General features: G+C 43.5%; 2 protein-coding genes across 3 annotated transcripts; both read left to right on the top strand.

Annotated features, from left to right (window-relative positions):
* Window positions 1–6609: 6609 nt before the first annotated feature.
* CG44013 (uncharacterized protein) lies at window positions 6610–7631 on the top strand. 2 transcript variants are annotated; one of them, NM_001275677.1, is made up of 2 exons: window positions 6610–6774; window positions 6857–7631. In NM_001275677.1, the coding sequence occupies exons 1-2, from the start codon at window positions 6628–6630 to the stop codon at window positions 7367–7369; spliced, it is 660 nt and encodes a 219-aa protein (NP_001262606.1). In that variant the 5' UTR covers window positions 6610–6627; the 3' UTR covers window positions 7370–7631. The 2 variants fall into 2 exon arrangements, with proteins under 2 accessions (NP_001262606.1, NP_001262607.1); NM_001275678.1 differs by having other exon boundaries at window positions 6857–7443.
* A 9-nt stretch (window positions 7632–7640) lies between these two features.
* Window positions 7641–8587, top strand: CG44014 (uncharacterized protein). Its single transcript, NM_169663.2, has 2 exons — window positions 7641–7863; window positions 7965–8587. The coding sequence occupies exons 1-2, from the start codon at window positions 7708–7710 to the stop codon at window positions 8466–8468; spliced, it is 660 nt and encodes a 219-aa protein (NP_732043.1). The 5' UTR covers window positions 7641–7707; the 3' UTR covers window positions 8469–8587.
* The last annotated feature ends 5832 nt before the right edge of the window (window positions 8588–14419 follow it).

Raw genomic sequence — 14419 nt, 5'->3', positions numbered from 1 at the left:
TAACCAAATCATTTTTGCCAACAATAAATTCACGAAAATTATATGCAAATAGTGTTCGTACTGCATTGCTGAAAAGAAAGTTGAGTAAATTAATTTGGAAAACGAAATGGAAATACAAATGTAAGCAGACGCGGCGAAGAAATAAGAGCTCACATAGCGGAATGGGGGAAAATATAAATTTGTTGGGCAGACTAAGCCGGCGAATGCAAATGAAAGTGCTCACAAAACGGCGGTGGATTTATATATAAACAAATGTAATTTAAATATGAATTTAAGTGGCGGCTCTGGTCCCCTGACGAGTGGAACTGCAGTCGAGTGCCGTGGCAGAAGGACAGCATTGCGTATACGCCGCGTGCGCCGACAACGAGCCATGTAAACCAAAGTGCGACTGCCAATGGCAAAGGAGTTGAGCTGAAGGGGGAGTTGCGGGGGCAGATGGCGGAAGGATGCTGGCGGAGAAACCAACAAAATTTCATAATCATAATCAAAATGGCATTAACAACAGCAACAAAGGCAATGCAAATACGAGCATAAAAACGACAACAGACGCGCCGGAACAAAGTGTAACCAAAAATGCCATAATGAAATGCAAAAAAAAGCAACCAAATAGTTGTTGCTGCTGTTGTCGCCATTGTTGTGCATAATGCAGTTTCAATTTCAATTGTTGTCGCCAGTCAGGACTTGTGCCAACATGGCTCCTTCGAGCCCCACAAAAACAGAGTCATCACACCCATCAGCATCACCATCATCATAATCATCATCCTCATTGTACCCATAGTCGTCGCCATCAGGGCAGCCAAATTATGCTAATTAGATTAAAGCATAATTTCATGCAACTTGCAGTCACAGTCACAGCTCCACTCCAAGTTAAGTCCGCTTTGGTCCTTTGTGTCTGGCATCCTGGCTGTTGTTGTTGAGTACTTTCGCCAAAGGATGTGTCAATTTGTCCCCTGCCAATGGGGGATAATGTGATTATGAAACAGGAATAATGTTCGCCAGATAAAACGTATTTAATATTATAGTTTCTGGAAAATATAACCTAAATATAACATCGTTAAGCTTTTGATTACTTCACCCTTTCATCCGAAAGGCAAGACAGTTCCAATTTCAAATTGATTTGCGCATCCCATTTTCTCGCCAAACTAAAGATCATTTCGCAGAAGTTCTGCTAATGTGTCAGTGGAAAACAAATGATTGCAGGCGAAAACTAAAAGATAAGTTGGAAAACGCTGCGAGCTTCCATAATGCCATCAAAGGTCAACACTTGATAAATAGTTGCAGCTCGGCGAATCCTTGGCGATTCATAAGCGAACGCAAAGCGGAAACGGATACGGAAACGCAAGCGAAAGCAATAATAAACTTAGCAATCAACTGTCAGTGCGTAATGGAAACTTGCTTCCCGGCTGCAGTTTTTCGACTGCGCCACTCCCTGAGAAAATGCAGTCGAGGAAGACAAATGATTAGCCGGGACTCACGTGCTCCACGAAGGAGAACCGGAGATCTGAAACTGGGTTATGTTCGGGCCAGCGCGTGATCTTTGGCATGTGTCGGCGTGCACCGATACATACATATCTATGGTTCTGGGTAAGTGGGCCGTAGGGCCCGTCAGCCAGGTAAAAACAGGAAACAACTTTTGACCATTTTTCAAATTTCGCCAATGCCCCTTCCCGCCTCGCTGCATGTGCTGGATTTCGGTGAGCAATTTCAATATGCTCGGCACGTTTTCGCTCGCCAGAAGCAGCAGGAGCAAGTGGAGCAGGAGGAGACGGGGAGGAGCAGCATGAGCAGTTGCTGTTTACGGCCATCTTCATCTCCGTCTCCATCTCCATCCGACGGGCCAGGTCGTAAAGTGCCCGCCACGAGTATTTACTCAGGGCCCTGGAGTTGAGTAATGATGACCATGATGCAGCAGCAGCAGCAAAGGATCGGGGTGAGCGGGGTCAGGGGGATGCAATATGCTCGGGGCTGACGCTTATGCAAATATGAACAACACATGCCGGAGATGCTTTCAACTCGGAACAAGGCTACCCATTCAAATGGCTCCTCTGAAAATCATGTCCTGGCAGCGGGTCAGGCGCAGATTACCTGATGCACTTCCCAAGGCTAACCAAGTGGGGTCTGAAAATTAAATTATTATGAAAATAAAAAGAAATGGAACTCCCTTAAGATCAAATACCTATATTATTTCTGGAATTTTTCCAACAAAAAGGTTGGCATTTTTAGATTAAATTCGGAAGACCTCTTTTCGTCTGCCACCAGCACTCCCATGGCAATCCAATTAGATTAATGCAAGGCAATATAAACAATTATGACTCCCTTGATTGTTTTTCAATGGATGACGACACGCGGCCTGTCTCCTGCCATCACCCCGGCCTCCCTTGCCATCCCCTCGATCATAAATCAGCAATGTTGTGTGTCCAAATATGAATTTAATTAAAGGTCTCTTTATGACAACAAGCGGCGTCTGGGTCGTGTGCTCGGGTCCACTTTAAAATATTACCAATATTGTCAGCTCTTTTCGGTGCGACCTCCGGCTCCTTCCGCTTTCCCATGCATTAGGCTTATTAGAAGGACACGCGCTCGGGTTTGCCGGCGGCAAATGGGGCAATGTGCAGCGCATGCAACTTTTGGTTGTCAAGGTTGGTTGCCGGCTGTCACCGGAGGATGGGCCAGCACAGTGCCCACCCCAGGACTCACTTTATTTGCCGCAAACAGTTCACGCATCAAAGGACCTGCAACGCATCCTTCGAAGAGGTGGTTGCCACGAGTGACTCCCGATTCTTTGAGCAACGGTACACAAGGGAAAATAAGGTTAATTTATTTAATTTCATTAAACATTGGACAGATAAAAGGATCTCGAGCTCATTTAATAAGAAGCGATAATATAAATCTAAAGCAGAGTGTAGGGTATTTCAATTATAGCATAACTAAAAATGTGAAGTTTTTATGAGTGTATCATCTGGAAGATGGCCTAGACCAGTCTGGTCCAGCTTCTTTTGATGATGTGTTTCCTTGGGCCATAATGCCGTCACAGTTCCAGTTGATGCATGCAAATCCCGATTATGCACAGGACACGCGTCACTAGGCATCAGCCTCCTCCTCCCCCTCCAGCCCTCCAGCGATTTATATCCTTTTGGGCGTCACGTGCTTCAGCGACAATATGGCAACAAACGTTTGATTGTCAGGGTTACCCATATGCGTGGTGGATTTCCTTTTTACGCATCCATTGTGGCCGGAACAATCCCGGAATTTATTGACGGGAAATGCAGACTTGGCAGAGCCTTCGCTGCTACTGCTTATAAACAGAAGTAAAAAGTCTGTTGCCATTAGATTTAAATCCGATTTGGAAGATACAATCGAACTTGCACAGATCTCATCACCTGCCGCCACCAGAAATATGTATTTCAGATGCACAGCTTTAATAGCACTAATTTTCAAATGGCTACATATGAGTAATATGTTGCTATGCAAAACTGGAATTATGTGTGCTTCAAAAAGTATATAAGAGCATATAAAAGCAGTGTTTCTTGTGAATACCTATTTTGTTGATTTCCAGAAAATTAAAATGCGAATATTCAAAGGTCCCCATAAAGTGATGTAAAGTGCTATCTCTCCGACTTTCAAAAGGATGACAACTCTGTTTGGTCGCACCTTCGCATTGATGCCTGTCAACTGCGGACAGCGAGCACTCGCCCTTTGTTTATGCAATGCCTGAAAACGCTAGCAAATTATAAATCAAAAGTGACTTTTAATTAAAAGTTCAAACCTCTGTGGCAACTGGCAAAGAGGGGGGGATGTGGTTGCTGGGAAAGCCCGGCTAAGATGCTGACGCCAAATGTCGTTCGTCCGCCGGCTTAATTTTGTTTTGCCAGCGCACCCTCATAAATCACAAAAAGAGCAAAAGTCAGGGGAACGAGGGTTGAAGTTCCGGACTCAGAATGCCAGTATATTAATTGAAGGTGCAAATGCGACGCACTCGCACCCTCGAGGACCAGGAGTAGAAGACAGCTACTGAACACGGAAAACAATAAAGGATGAGAACGAGGACTACGAATGCAAAATACGCAACAGTTTCATTTAAGTTGGAGTTTTTCATGTTCGCCCAGGGAATCGCCGTTGCCACAAAGGAGCGGAAGTCTCGATTGCAGTCGTCGGTGGAACATAAAACCCACTTGGCCACATTTTCACCCCTCGGGCAGGGGTTGTTTTCCCCCAATTTCCAAGGGACTCGCCGTTGTCTTGACATCATTCTGCCTTCCTCTTCGATGGTGGTGTCAAGTTCTTTTTGCGCCGTCAAGTTGAATTATCATAAGTAATAATCATAGCCCAAATATCCGGAGAAGCTGGAACAAGGTGCACCGAGTGGATGGGCGGCCGGTCGGTTGGTTGTTTTGTTTTTCCTGGGCGGGCAAGGGGTTTACCTCATTGGGGAGTTTTTTAGCTAGACGCTCAGTTAATTGCGCGACTCTCGGGTCTTTATGGGGATTGCAGGCCAATCTGGGGTGGCAGGATTGTCACTGGGATTATACGATAATTAACTGGGGGTTTCCAGCAGTATCTGCAAAGCTACAACTGCCTGAGCGATCTCTGTCCAAAAGCCACGTTGCAATCGGTCATCTGAAGGCGACAAGTGTTAGTGCCCAAATCGGACCACGCCCACATGCCCAAGTGGGCGGGTAAAGGGAGTTAAGGACATGGGCAGAGTTGCCAAAGCCAAACACCATAGCAATTGAATGCCAGTCACAAAAATGCAATCACAGTTTGACACAATTTTACCGAGGCGCCACTTCAACACGTTGCAGCTGCAATATCCTTGCAGCTACAAAAGCCGCACACACACACACAGACACAAGCATACACACACACACAGGCACACGCACGGACGAAGGACAACTCTGCAAACAACACAATGACAACTCTTTAACGCAGTTAACTTGGCTGCGCTGCAGGGACAATCGATGTGTCGCCGATGCAGAGTTATCCATTTGCAAATACTCTATAGGGTATCGGGAGTATCTCATCCAAACAGGCCTTATCGAAAATATAATACTTCTGTTCTGTGTGTAATCTTATTTAATAACCCTTCATGATAACGCTATCTAAACTGCATACATGTGTCATTATTAAAATAAATAAATACATACCTACATCAATGTAGGTTTGAAGTAAATTATAAAACTCATATAAAGCTGTGTTAAATGATTGGCATCAACTCTGAACTTGAGCTTTCCTTCTTTGGGTAATACGATTGAACTCTGATCCATACATAGTAAGTCATTATAACATCAGGACACTCCAACCTATTTTATCGGTTCGGAACTCTATCATTGAACGTTTCAGCATAATATCACTGAATCACACCTGTTTTACGATGCTTGAGTGTTTATCAGCCATAGACCAAGTATTTTGATTAGAAAGTTATGACTTATGAGTTAAGTCTGGTTCGTTTTATTGGCAACCTAATCTTATCGCACCAGACACCAAACTACCTGATCTATAAAAATTGCAATAATTATTTTGATAGAGTAATACATTTCAATTATATATTCAAATTAAAACAGTATAAAGTTTTATAAGCTATAATTTCCAGATAAGTGCATATTATCAATAAATTAGCAATAATTTGCTTGATAAGTCTTCCACTTTTGAACAGCTTTCTGGGTAGGCTTTTACCTATCCGAGGGTATTGGTAGCTTCCGTATGGCAGGATTACTGCGGACTCCTTGGATGAGCGTGCTCGAGTGCATTTACTCACACACACAGTGGCACAAACACAAGCAGATGCCGCTGCCATTTTTGTCTTTTTGTTGTTGTTTGATTGCGTTTTTATCTTCGTCAGTTCAGCAATGCCAGGATCTGGGCAAAAAAGGACGAGTTGCAAGTGCAGAGGAAGTGCAACTGCAACATTGGAAGGGAAGGAAGAGGAAGGGGTTGCAACGATATTTTACTGCGACAACATTTCATCGCAAACATTGTGCAATTTCACTTTAAGCGACAATCGAATTTCACGTGATTTCTACAAGCAGTTCGCCAAACTTTTGACTTTTCTTCAGAGTCCGCAAAGCGATTTCTTACCCACTTTTTGCAATGAGAAAAATTGTATAAGCTTGCGAAAATATTTCTGTTTCTGTTACCAAGTTATCAAGTTACTTACTCATCAAAGAACTCGTCCGCTTTTTTTTCAACAAATGGGTAGTTATAATTGGGTAATTAATTTGGGGTGTGAATTGAGTTTACTCTGCATATCAAATCATAAAGCCAATAGCATAGGTTACCAGCCTGACCTAGTGAGGAATCTAGAAATCTGTGGGTGCGACTCGCGTTTGGCTATTATTGATTCAAGATGTGAAATCACTGTACGCGTGAAGTCCATAAAAAGAAAACTTAAAGGAATTTCAAGTGAGCAACGATCGTTAAGATATGGAATATTGGCGAGTAGTGACATGGAGCTCAAATAGGTTGCGTTGTTTCATATATGTTTATTTATAACCTTACGTTGTTAAATATTTACTAGCAATTATTTTATATTTATTCAATGACAACAGCATTTCACAGCAGAATAAAAGGAGTGAGAAGAATTGAGTCGGCATTTAGTTGCCTTCAGTTTAACGAAGCAAACGGTTTGAAATGAAGGATCAAATATTTAACCGATCGCTTTTACTCGCATTTTGTATCTGCGGAATTGAAGCAATTACATTACCCAGGCTGCCGGAAAATTTGCAGGATTTTAAATGTCAGGAAGACGATGTTGGATTTAAGTTCAACTTAACAGATGTAAGAAAAGTCGTAGGATATATATTACAATAGTTTCCCACACTGAAAAATCCAGTCTGATAATTATTCTTGATTTGTTTAGCTTGCCGGCACCTGGTATGAGGCTCTCCAAATGCCCAGTGTCCCGGGAATGGAGTGCCTGAATGTCTCGATTCCCTCGGCAGTCAGTGGCAATAATCTTACGTTGGATTTAAGCTACGTCACCATACTCAATAACAGTTGGTCCCTCAGCAGGGAAGCCGTGAGCTTTCCTTGGAACAACTCCACCCAGTACGGCATCTTTCATCCCGATGCGAGTAAGGTGTCATATAAGCTGGTGACCACCGACTACGTGTCCATCGCCGTTGTCTGTGGATACGGGAGCACCTCTTTGATACCTATCTTCAAGTTCTTCACTCGAGACCGCGAGGTCAGCGAGGAGATCTTCGAGCTGATCAACACGCAGGCCGAGGAAAATGGTTATAGCTCCCTGATCTATTGGGAGAAGCAATCCGTGGAAGAGTGCAGGGAACCCAGTGGACAGCCAGCTTTGGCAGCTCTAGTGGGCTTGATTCTACTTTGTGGATTATCCACTTGGGCAAGCAACTACAACTAGAAGGAAAATAGCCTTACCAAACTTGTAGCCATTATCATACATATTATCCACACATAATACTTGTCCATATAAGTAAATAGATTTATAATATACAACTATCGTCGTTACAATAGAGTTCCAAGAAAACAGGATGTCAGCCTAAATGTAGATAAGCTATAAGCCTTATCGATGACATAACAGTGATTCACCGCATATTGAAAATTCAATACATATTTGCGGCATATGTATTCATTAATAAATCGTCACCACTGATAAGCACATCACTTGAGCAGCAAAAGCTGGTGGGGAATTGGTAGGTCGTTTAGTTGTCTGAAAATCGGCACCGCGAACGGATCGAAATGGAGGCTCAGAAATATATGCTCCCGATTTTGCTGTTATTTTGCTGCTGTGGAATTCCACTGGAGGTCGGAGCGATTCGGATGAGAATGCCCACTTTGCCGGAGGAACTCAACTGCCGAAATGAAAGTATTCATTTCAACTTTAACCTAACGCAAGTGAGCGAAGAAATTTGATTCATATTCCTGGGAATATCGAATTTTCCAGGTATTGCTATGACCTTAAGTATATTTACTGAAACACACTAATAACTTTTTAGCTCTCCGGTTACTGGTACGAGGCTGCTAGAGTACCCAATGTCCAGGTACTGGAATGCCTGAATGTCTCTGTGCCCGCTGAAATCGAGAATGACATACTCTCGCTGGACTTGAACTTCATCAGCACGGTGAACAATGGATGGCAGTTCACCGAGGAGTCCGTTGAATTCCCCTGGAACGAAGATACGCAAACCGGCATCTTCAAACTCGATTACGATACGGTCACTGTGACCTACAAACTAATGTTAACGGACTACGAGAATATCGCCTTTGTCTGCGGTTTCGGAAGCATTTCGCCAGTTCCGCTGTTCAAGCTCTTCACTCGGAAACGTGAGCTCAGCCAGGAGATGATCAACTTGGCGAAGAGCTATGCTGAACAGTACGGCATGGGCAACCAGATCGCGTGGGAGATGCAATCGCCGGGCGAATGCAATGGATCCGGTGGTCTATTTCCTATGGCAATTCTAATGGCCACCGTTGCAGTGCTCTGGGGTTTTAGAGCGTGAACTCAATTTTTAGCTTAGACTTTACTACTACTATCAGTACAAACTCTTATCAATCTTGTTTGTTTTCAACGCCATGTGTTTTATTTGGGGTCATTAAAATGTTATTTCCGAGAATTGCTATCTTTCTGGTCAGCGCAAGGTAATTATGTGATAATTAAAAGCATACTTGTAATTTAAAATATTGTTAAGCATACTAGTGGAGTAAGCTATTTTTCTCCTATCATTTCCCTCTGACCTATGGATTTGCTTTCCATTCTCTTAGCTGTTTTCGAATCTTCTCTTTGAGCTGATAAGCGATTTGTATTCCGATTAAATCATGCCAATGCATCTGCGGGAAATGTAGGGAGTGAGCTTATAGTTTCCGATGGAAAGTGTGCATCGAGTGCCTTTTGGCCCACTGAGCTAATACGAGTTGCTATTGCAAAGCCCCAAATTCAAAGAGAAAATGCCGAAAAATATGAACTGAGCTGGAGCAGAAAAATGTTCTTGTTTGCTCTATTTTCTTGGCAATTTTCATTTTCATAAACCCAATTCAACCGGTGGAAAATAAAGTGAATGGAAAACGCCTTAAATCGAGATCGATCCATTGTTCTTATCACTGAGAGAAGTAATATTCAATTCTGGAACGTTTAAAAAACTCACTGTTAAGTTTTATTTTATTTAAATCAATATTAAAAAATATTTATTTAGTCCACAATTTCAACGTAGTAATGATTCACATACTTTTAAGTAATTGAAGATTTTTTTTCTCTGTGCTATTTGGCTTCCGATTGCCTCCGTTCTTGGGCGAACCAATGAAGTGCAAACCGTGGTCAAATGAGCCGGAGTCGGGAGTCCTGGAGAGCCATCGATAGCCGGGCACTTTCATTGATTTGATGCGTTTGCGTGCCGCTTGTGATGGTTGCATGCTCGACTTGAGCGCCACCCAAAGCCAGCTGAAGTCGTGGAGCCGCAAAGCTGTTTACTTGCAGCTAACCAAGTGAAATTGAAAGCCCTTTTGGCCCCCGATAATTGTGTCCGGTCTAAGCACCCAATCCGCTCCTTGTACTCCTGCCCCATCTCCTGCTTCTGCTCCTGGTCTAGTCGTTCGTCTGGGTAATGGGATGCGGAAGCTGAGATTGGGGTGTACATATGTGTTCGTGCACCAGATGATTACTGGGTCCCAAAATCGACGTAATCATGCGATGACGCTGCAAAAGTATCCGCAGACTCTCCAGACGCCCGGCCACGCCCACAAAACACACAGTGGATGAAAGGGAACAGAAGTCGGGGAAAGCTGGCTAAAAATGAAAGTTAATGTGGTGGATCGGTGGAAGGGTTAAACGAAGCCAACAAGTGAACCCCAGCGTACGTGTTCCAATTAAATTTGACATTTGCTCTTAATAGATGTGCAACAAGGTTTCCATTTCGATTGAGTTACGCCCTTGGTTCTGGGTTCATGAGTAAGGTTCTTCTCCCAGAGTTCAATGTTCAATAGTTTTCAAAGAGAAACCTGTTTGGAAATACTAATAAAAAACGTTAATCATTTTGCAGCCTACTTTCGGGCTAGAGACGAGTAGAATTTCTAATAATGGCTAAGAAAATAAGTTAATGGCATTTTTTTTTGCTAGCTAGGGATACGTTGTACAGCTGTATCTGTCTTTAAGATTTTCCTTACTCATTACAACTAACTCCTGACAGACTCACAATTTATGCTCTGCACCACGAACTGCTCAAAAATGCAACTATTCAAAGTGCAAGCACAAAAATCTGGCCAACTTTGCGCATACTGCACACAATCGGAACTGAAAGGGGAAACTAAAAGGGGAAGAGGGGTTCCTGCAGCCTCCTCCAAGGAGGGGCCAAAAAAAAAAAAAAAAACAAAGCCTGCTGCACAAACATGCGAAACTATTAAAAACATGTCTTTGTCCTTTGGCCCGGGGTGCATATAATGAAATTCCTAGCTGCTTTGTGCCCACGACGGGCACAAGCCACTTGGCGGGATGTCCCGATCCCTGATCCATCCCCTACATATATATTCATATATATGTATCCTCCGCTGGTTTTTTGCAGTATCAATCTAGGTGAAATATTAACAAGCGGGAGTCTCGGGTCTAAAGTTGGCGGGACAGAAAGCCGAAGGACAGAAGGACGCCGGCAAGGCAGCTCATAAAAATTCCTTAGTTGACGACAAAAGCTGAGGACTCTGGAGGAGATTGGTGGCCGTAGAGGGGGGGGGGGCGGTGGAAAGCGGACTTAAAGCGGACCAAACGGCGATGAAACAATAGACTCGAGTTAACTTAAATTGATTCCCAGACGTTCCCGGCGAAATGAAACCCAACTCAACTCAACGCTCGAGCTTCGCCATTTTGTTGTGACTCCAAAGTCACTGGAACCCCATTCCCAACCCCAGCCCTTTTGCGTACTTCTTGCACCTTGATTGCAAGTTATTTGCAATTTTGTGCAAATTTAAAAGGAGCAAAAGGACGAAGGCGAAGGAAAATGAAGGAAAATCCAGCCAGACGACCACCATCCACCCACACACCTTCACCTTCAGCCAGTGACTTTGGCACTGCACTTGAAAATTTTTTAAGTGTGCGCGAAATTTTTTATGCAATTTGTGCCGGAAAAGCAGGAATACCGAATGAAAATGGGGCGTAGCTGTTGGGTTATTGTTGTGCCCAGGAGATTGGTTGACTCCTCCTCCGCCGGCTGCTCAATTTGCTGGTTTATTTTTGCATTCGGGATATTAAAATTGACACTTCATTTGTGTCACTCCGCGTGGCAGCGAAGTTTAAGGGATTTTTTAAATGATTTTCAAGCGGCTGCATTGTTGTCGATTGCCGTTGATTGTGCAGCAATTTGCATTCAAGGATTCCAGCACTGTATTCAAAATGGTGTCCTTGTTGTGGCTGGGGATTTGACTTAAGCTCTGTTGAGTGCTCCATTTGGCCACTGATAAAGCGGGCAGCAGAAATGGGTCTTAACAAAAGCAATCGAAGGTGATTGGATCAACTTAATATAGATTTAGGAAAATGCATAACTATTTGTATTTAGTTATTATAGAGGAGAAGTCTTGATGTTCGCCCACCTCGCTGGTTTTTTTCAGTCTGTGCCCAGCGTGCTGCCTTTATTTACTCCAACACTCCTCCGGCTGGGCAAAAGGACCTGGCCCTGGAAGATTTCATTAAGTGCCGGCCATGGAAGTCCTGTCGCCGCCGCCCCACATCCTCGAGTCCTGCGAAACGCAACAAAGGAGCTGCAACAATGCCCAACCAACGGCAAGGTTGCACTTGAAGTCATTCAGCCTCGTCCTGGCAGTGCAAACTTTTTAAGTGAATTTTTGATTAGATCTGGACGAAACTTTTTGTCGCACAGCCCAGAAAGGCGGCGGCGTGGGGAGTGTGGGGAGTGGGGGGAGAAACGGTCATAGATATAGTTGCCTTTCCAACTTAAAGTCACCAGTTAGTTGCGCTCTTTTGTAATTTGCGCAGAAGTATATTTATTTGTGCGAAAGGATAATAATAAAATATGCGCTCCAGATAGTGTTGCGCCAGTATTGCAAACTTGTCCCTGCTCCTGTCCCTGTCCCGATCTCGTCCTTCCAGCCCCTTTGGCTCCTCGACTCCTCCGACGAAACTGTACCTACTGCAACTTTTCGCGAACAGTTCGCAGTCTGTCTGACCCTCACCTGCCCTTTTGCTCCACTCCATGGCCATTGCATCGCTGAAGTTTTGCGCAAAAGTTAATAAAATTATTTGCCACAGACTTTGATAAATATGAAACAGGACTCTGGCAAATGGCAAATAAATACAGGAACGCCAAACTGAAATTCTGGGGCCACTTTGTCCCCGATTCGAAATATTTGGCAAAGTTTTATTGCAATTTTTGGGCAGGCTGTTTTAAGTAATTTGATATGGTACATGTAAAAATAAAGGAACTATTAGGATCTTAATTCTGTGTAATTTGTTTGTATTATGAGTATGCATGGCTTTGCTAAGTGGAGGTAAAGTAGTAGTACATTCACTACAAAATGAATTTGTATGCCTTCTCAACTCTCACCCCTCAATCAGCCGCATATCGAAAGGATTCAAAATATATATCAAATGTTAAGTAAAGGAAAGACCTTAAAATGGAAGCCAGCTTCTGCCAACCCCTCTGGATTTGCTCGGGCTCGTCCTTTTTTGCCAGCATATGCATTCCATGTAGTTATTATTCATTGTCGTGCTTCAGCAAATATCAAATGGAGTCCGGCGCTGCAGAAGTGGCTGGCGGGGATTCCTTGTTACTGGATCCCGTCGTCTCGGCATCCTTCGTACTTTGTTTTCCCAGTTACTCTTATTTTGCACATATGAGCGGGGCGGGGTGGAGTGACGTTATGTGGATGGGGGTGTGGTTGCTTTACGAGTATTGGCAACCCCATAACGACATGGGCAAAAAAAAAAAAAGGAAATTTTTAATCGAAACATTTGTAGCGTGAAATTGTCGTTATGTTTGTTCTCCTTTTTTGAGCAGCAATATGTTAGGATTTAAACGTATTTAGAGAAAACATATCGGGTATTGATTGCTTTCTGCTGCGCAGAAAATTTCAATAAATTTGCAACTTTGTCGAGCTTCTGAAAATTGCTGATGTGTGACATTGATTCGCCTGCGAAAGGCGAAAGCAGTCATTAGCCGGTCATTAATCATAATTAACTGGGATCTGCTCAACTCTTTAATTTGGTAGGCAACTTTAAGCGCTAGACGAATCGAACTGCTGGCCATAAATCTCAATTTTCCACAAATTAGGCGACGATATGCCAAGCCGCCCAAAAACCAGAGGACCAGAGGCCAACTTCCGGAGCAGGTAACTGAAAGCCACACATCAGACACAACTATAACTCAACTCAGTTCGGTAGTTTCGGCTTCTCTTCTCGTTCGGTGACATCTGCTCAATTTATCGTTATTTCTGGACTGGGCCAAAACAAAAAATCAATTTACCCTATGATAAAGAACCCAAGACCGGCCGGCAAAAAAAAAAAAACACTCCCATCGAAATGAAGACAGCGTCGAAGGGAACTGGGAAAACTTTTGAAGCTGGCAAATCGAACTGTTCCCGTTTCCACTTCGACTCCTCGAACTCCTCGGAGCACTAGCCATCCAGTGATTTATGCCCTGGAAACTGTTTTTGAAATGTGGCTTCAGTCTCGGCGAGTGAGCCTATTCTCCGCTCATTGCTCCATTGCTCCAATGCTGGCCAAAAGTCAAGAAGGGAGCGCCACACACAAAACTGTCCAAAGTATACAAATTGGCCTGGCATGAGTTATTGATGATCCGGGCCGTGAAATGAACGACCGCTGCTCCTCGGACTCCTTGGCCTCCCAAAGGCAAACAGGCTGACTGACTGTCCTGGACGTGGGAACAAATGCCCAGCATTTGGTCAAAAATAAGTTAGGTTTCCCTGGGTCTTAGTTCCAAATGAGTGGGAGTCTGGCTAATTGAGGAATACTTTTATGTAAGTGCTTTGGAGATACACTCCGTAATCGGTTTATAATAAGGTTCAATCTAAGCAAATTATATTAAGATAAATTAAAATAGAACGATTGATGGGCATAGCAAAAGGAATGGAATTTATCACAGAATGTTTTCATTTTAAGAACTTTCCTACAACTTTTAAGTTGCAAGTAGGCTTGAAGGGAACTCTCCACACAACGTTAACCTAATTAGTACAAACTACGGCCAACTAAGACATAACTCATCCGCTCAGCCCATTAAAGCGTATTCCATAAAATATGCATAAGGTAATGGGCAGCGCCCCTTCCCAATTATTACAAGATCATAACTCATGTCACAGGGCAGGTCAACGCAAACAAATATGCGAGGCTCGCTTATCACGGCGGCAAAATCGTGTTATTTAATGTTGTGCTAATTTCTGGCCAAGTCAACGGGATGGGGAAAACACACCCCAGGTAACAAACAAGTCTGGAACAGGG

Source organism: Drosophila melanogaster, chromosome 3R (assembly GCF_000001215.4).
Source record: "Drosophila melanogaster chromosome 3R".
NCBI lineage: Eukaryota > Metazoa > Arthropoda > Insecta > Diptera > Drosophilidae > Drosophila > Drosophila melanogaster.
Note: the sequence above shows the minus strand (reverse complement) of the source record. Positions and strands in the feature narration are given on the sequence as shown.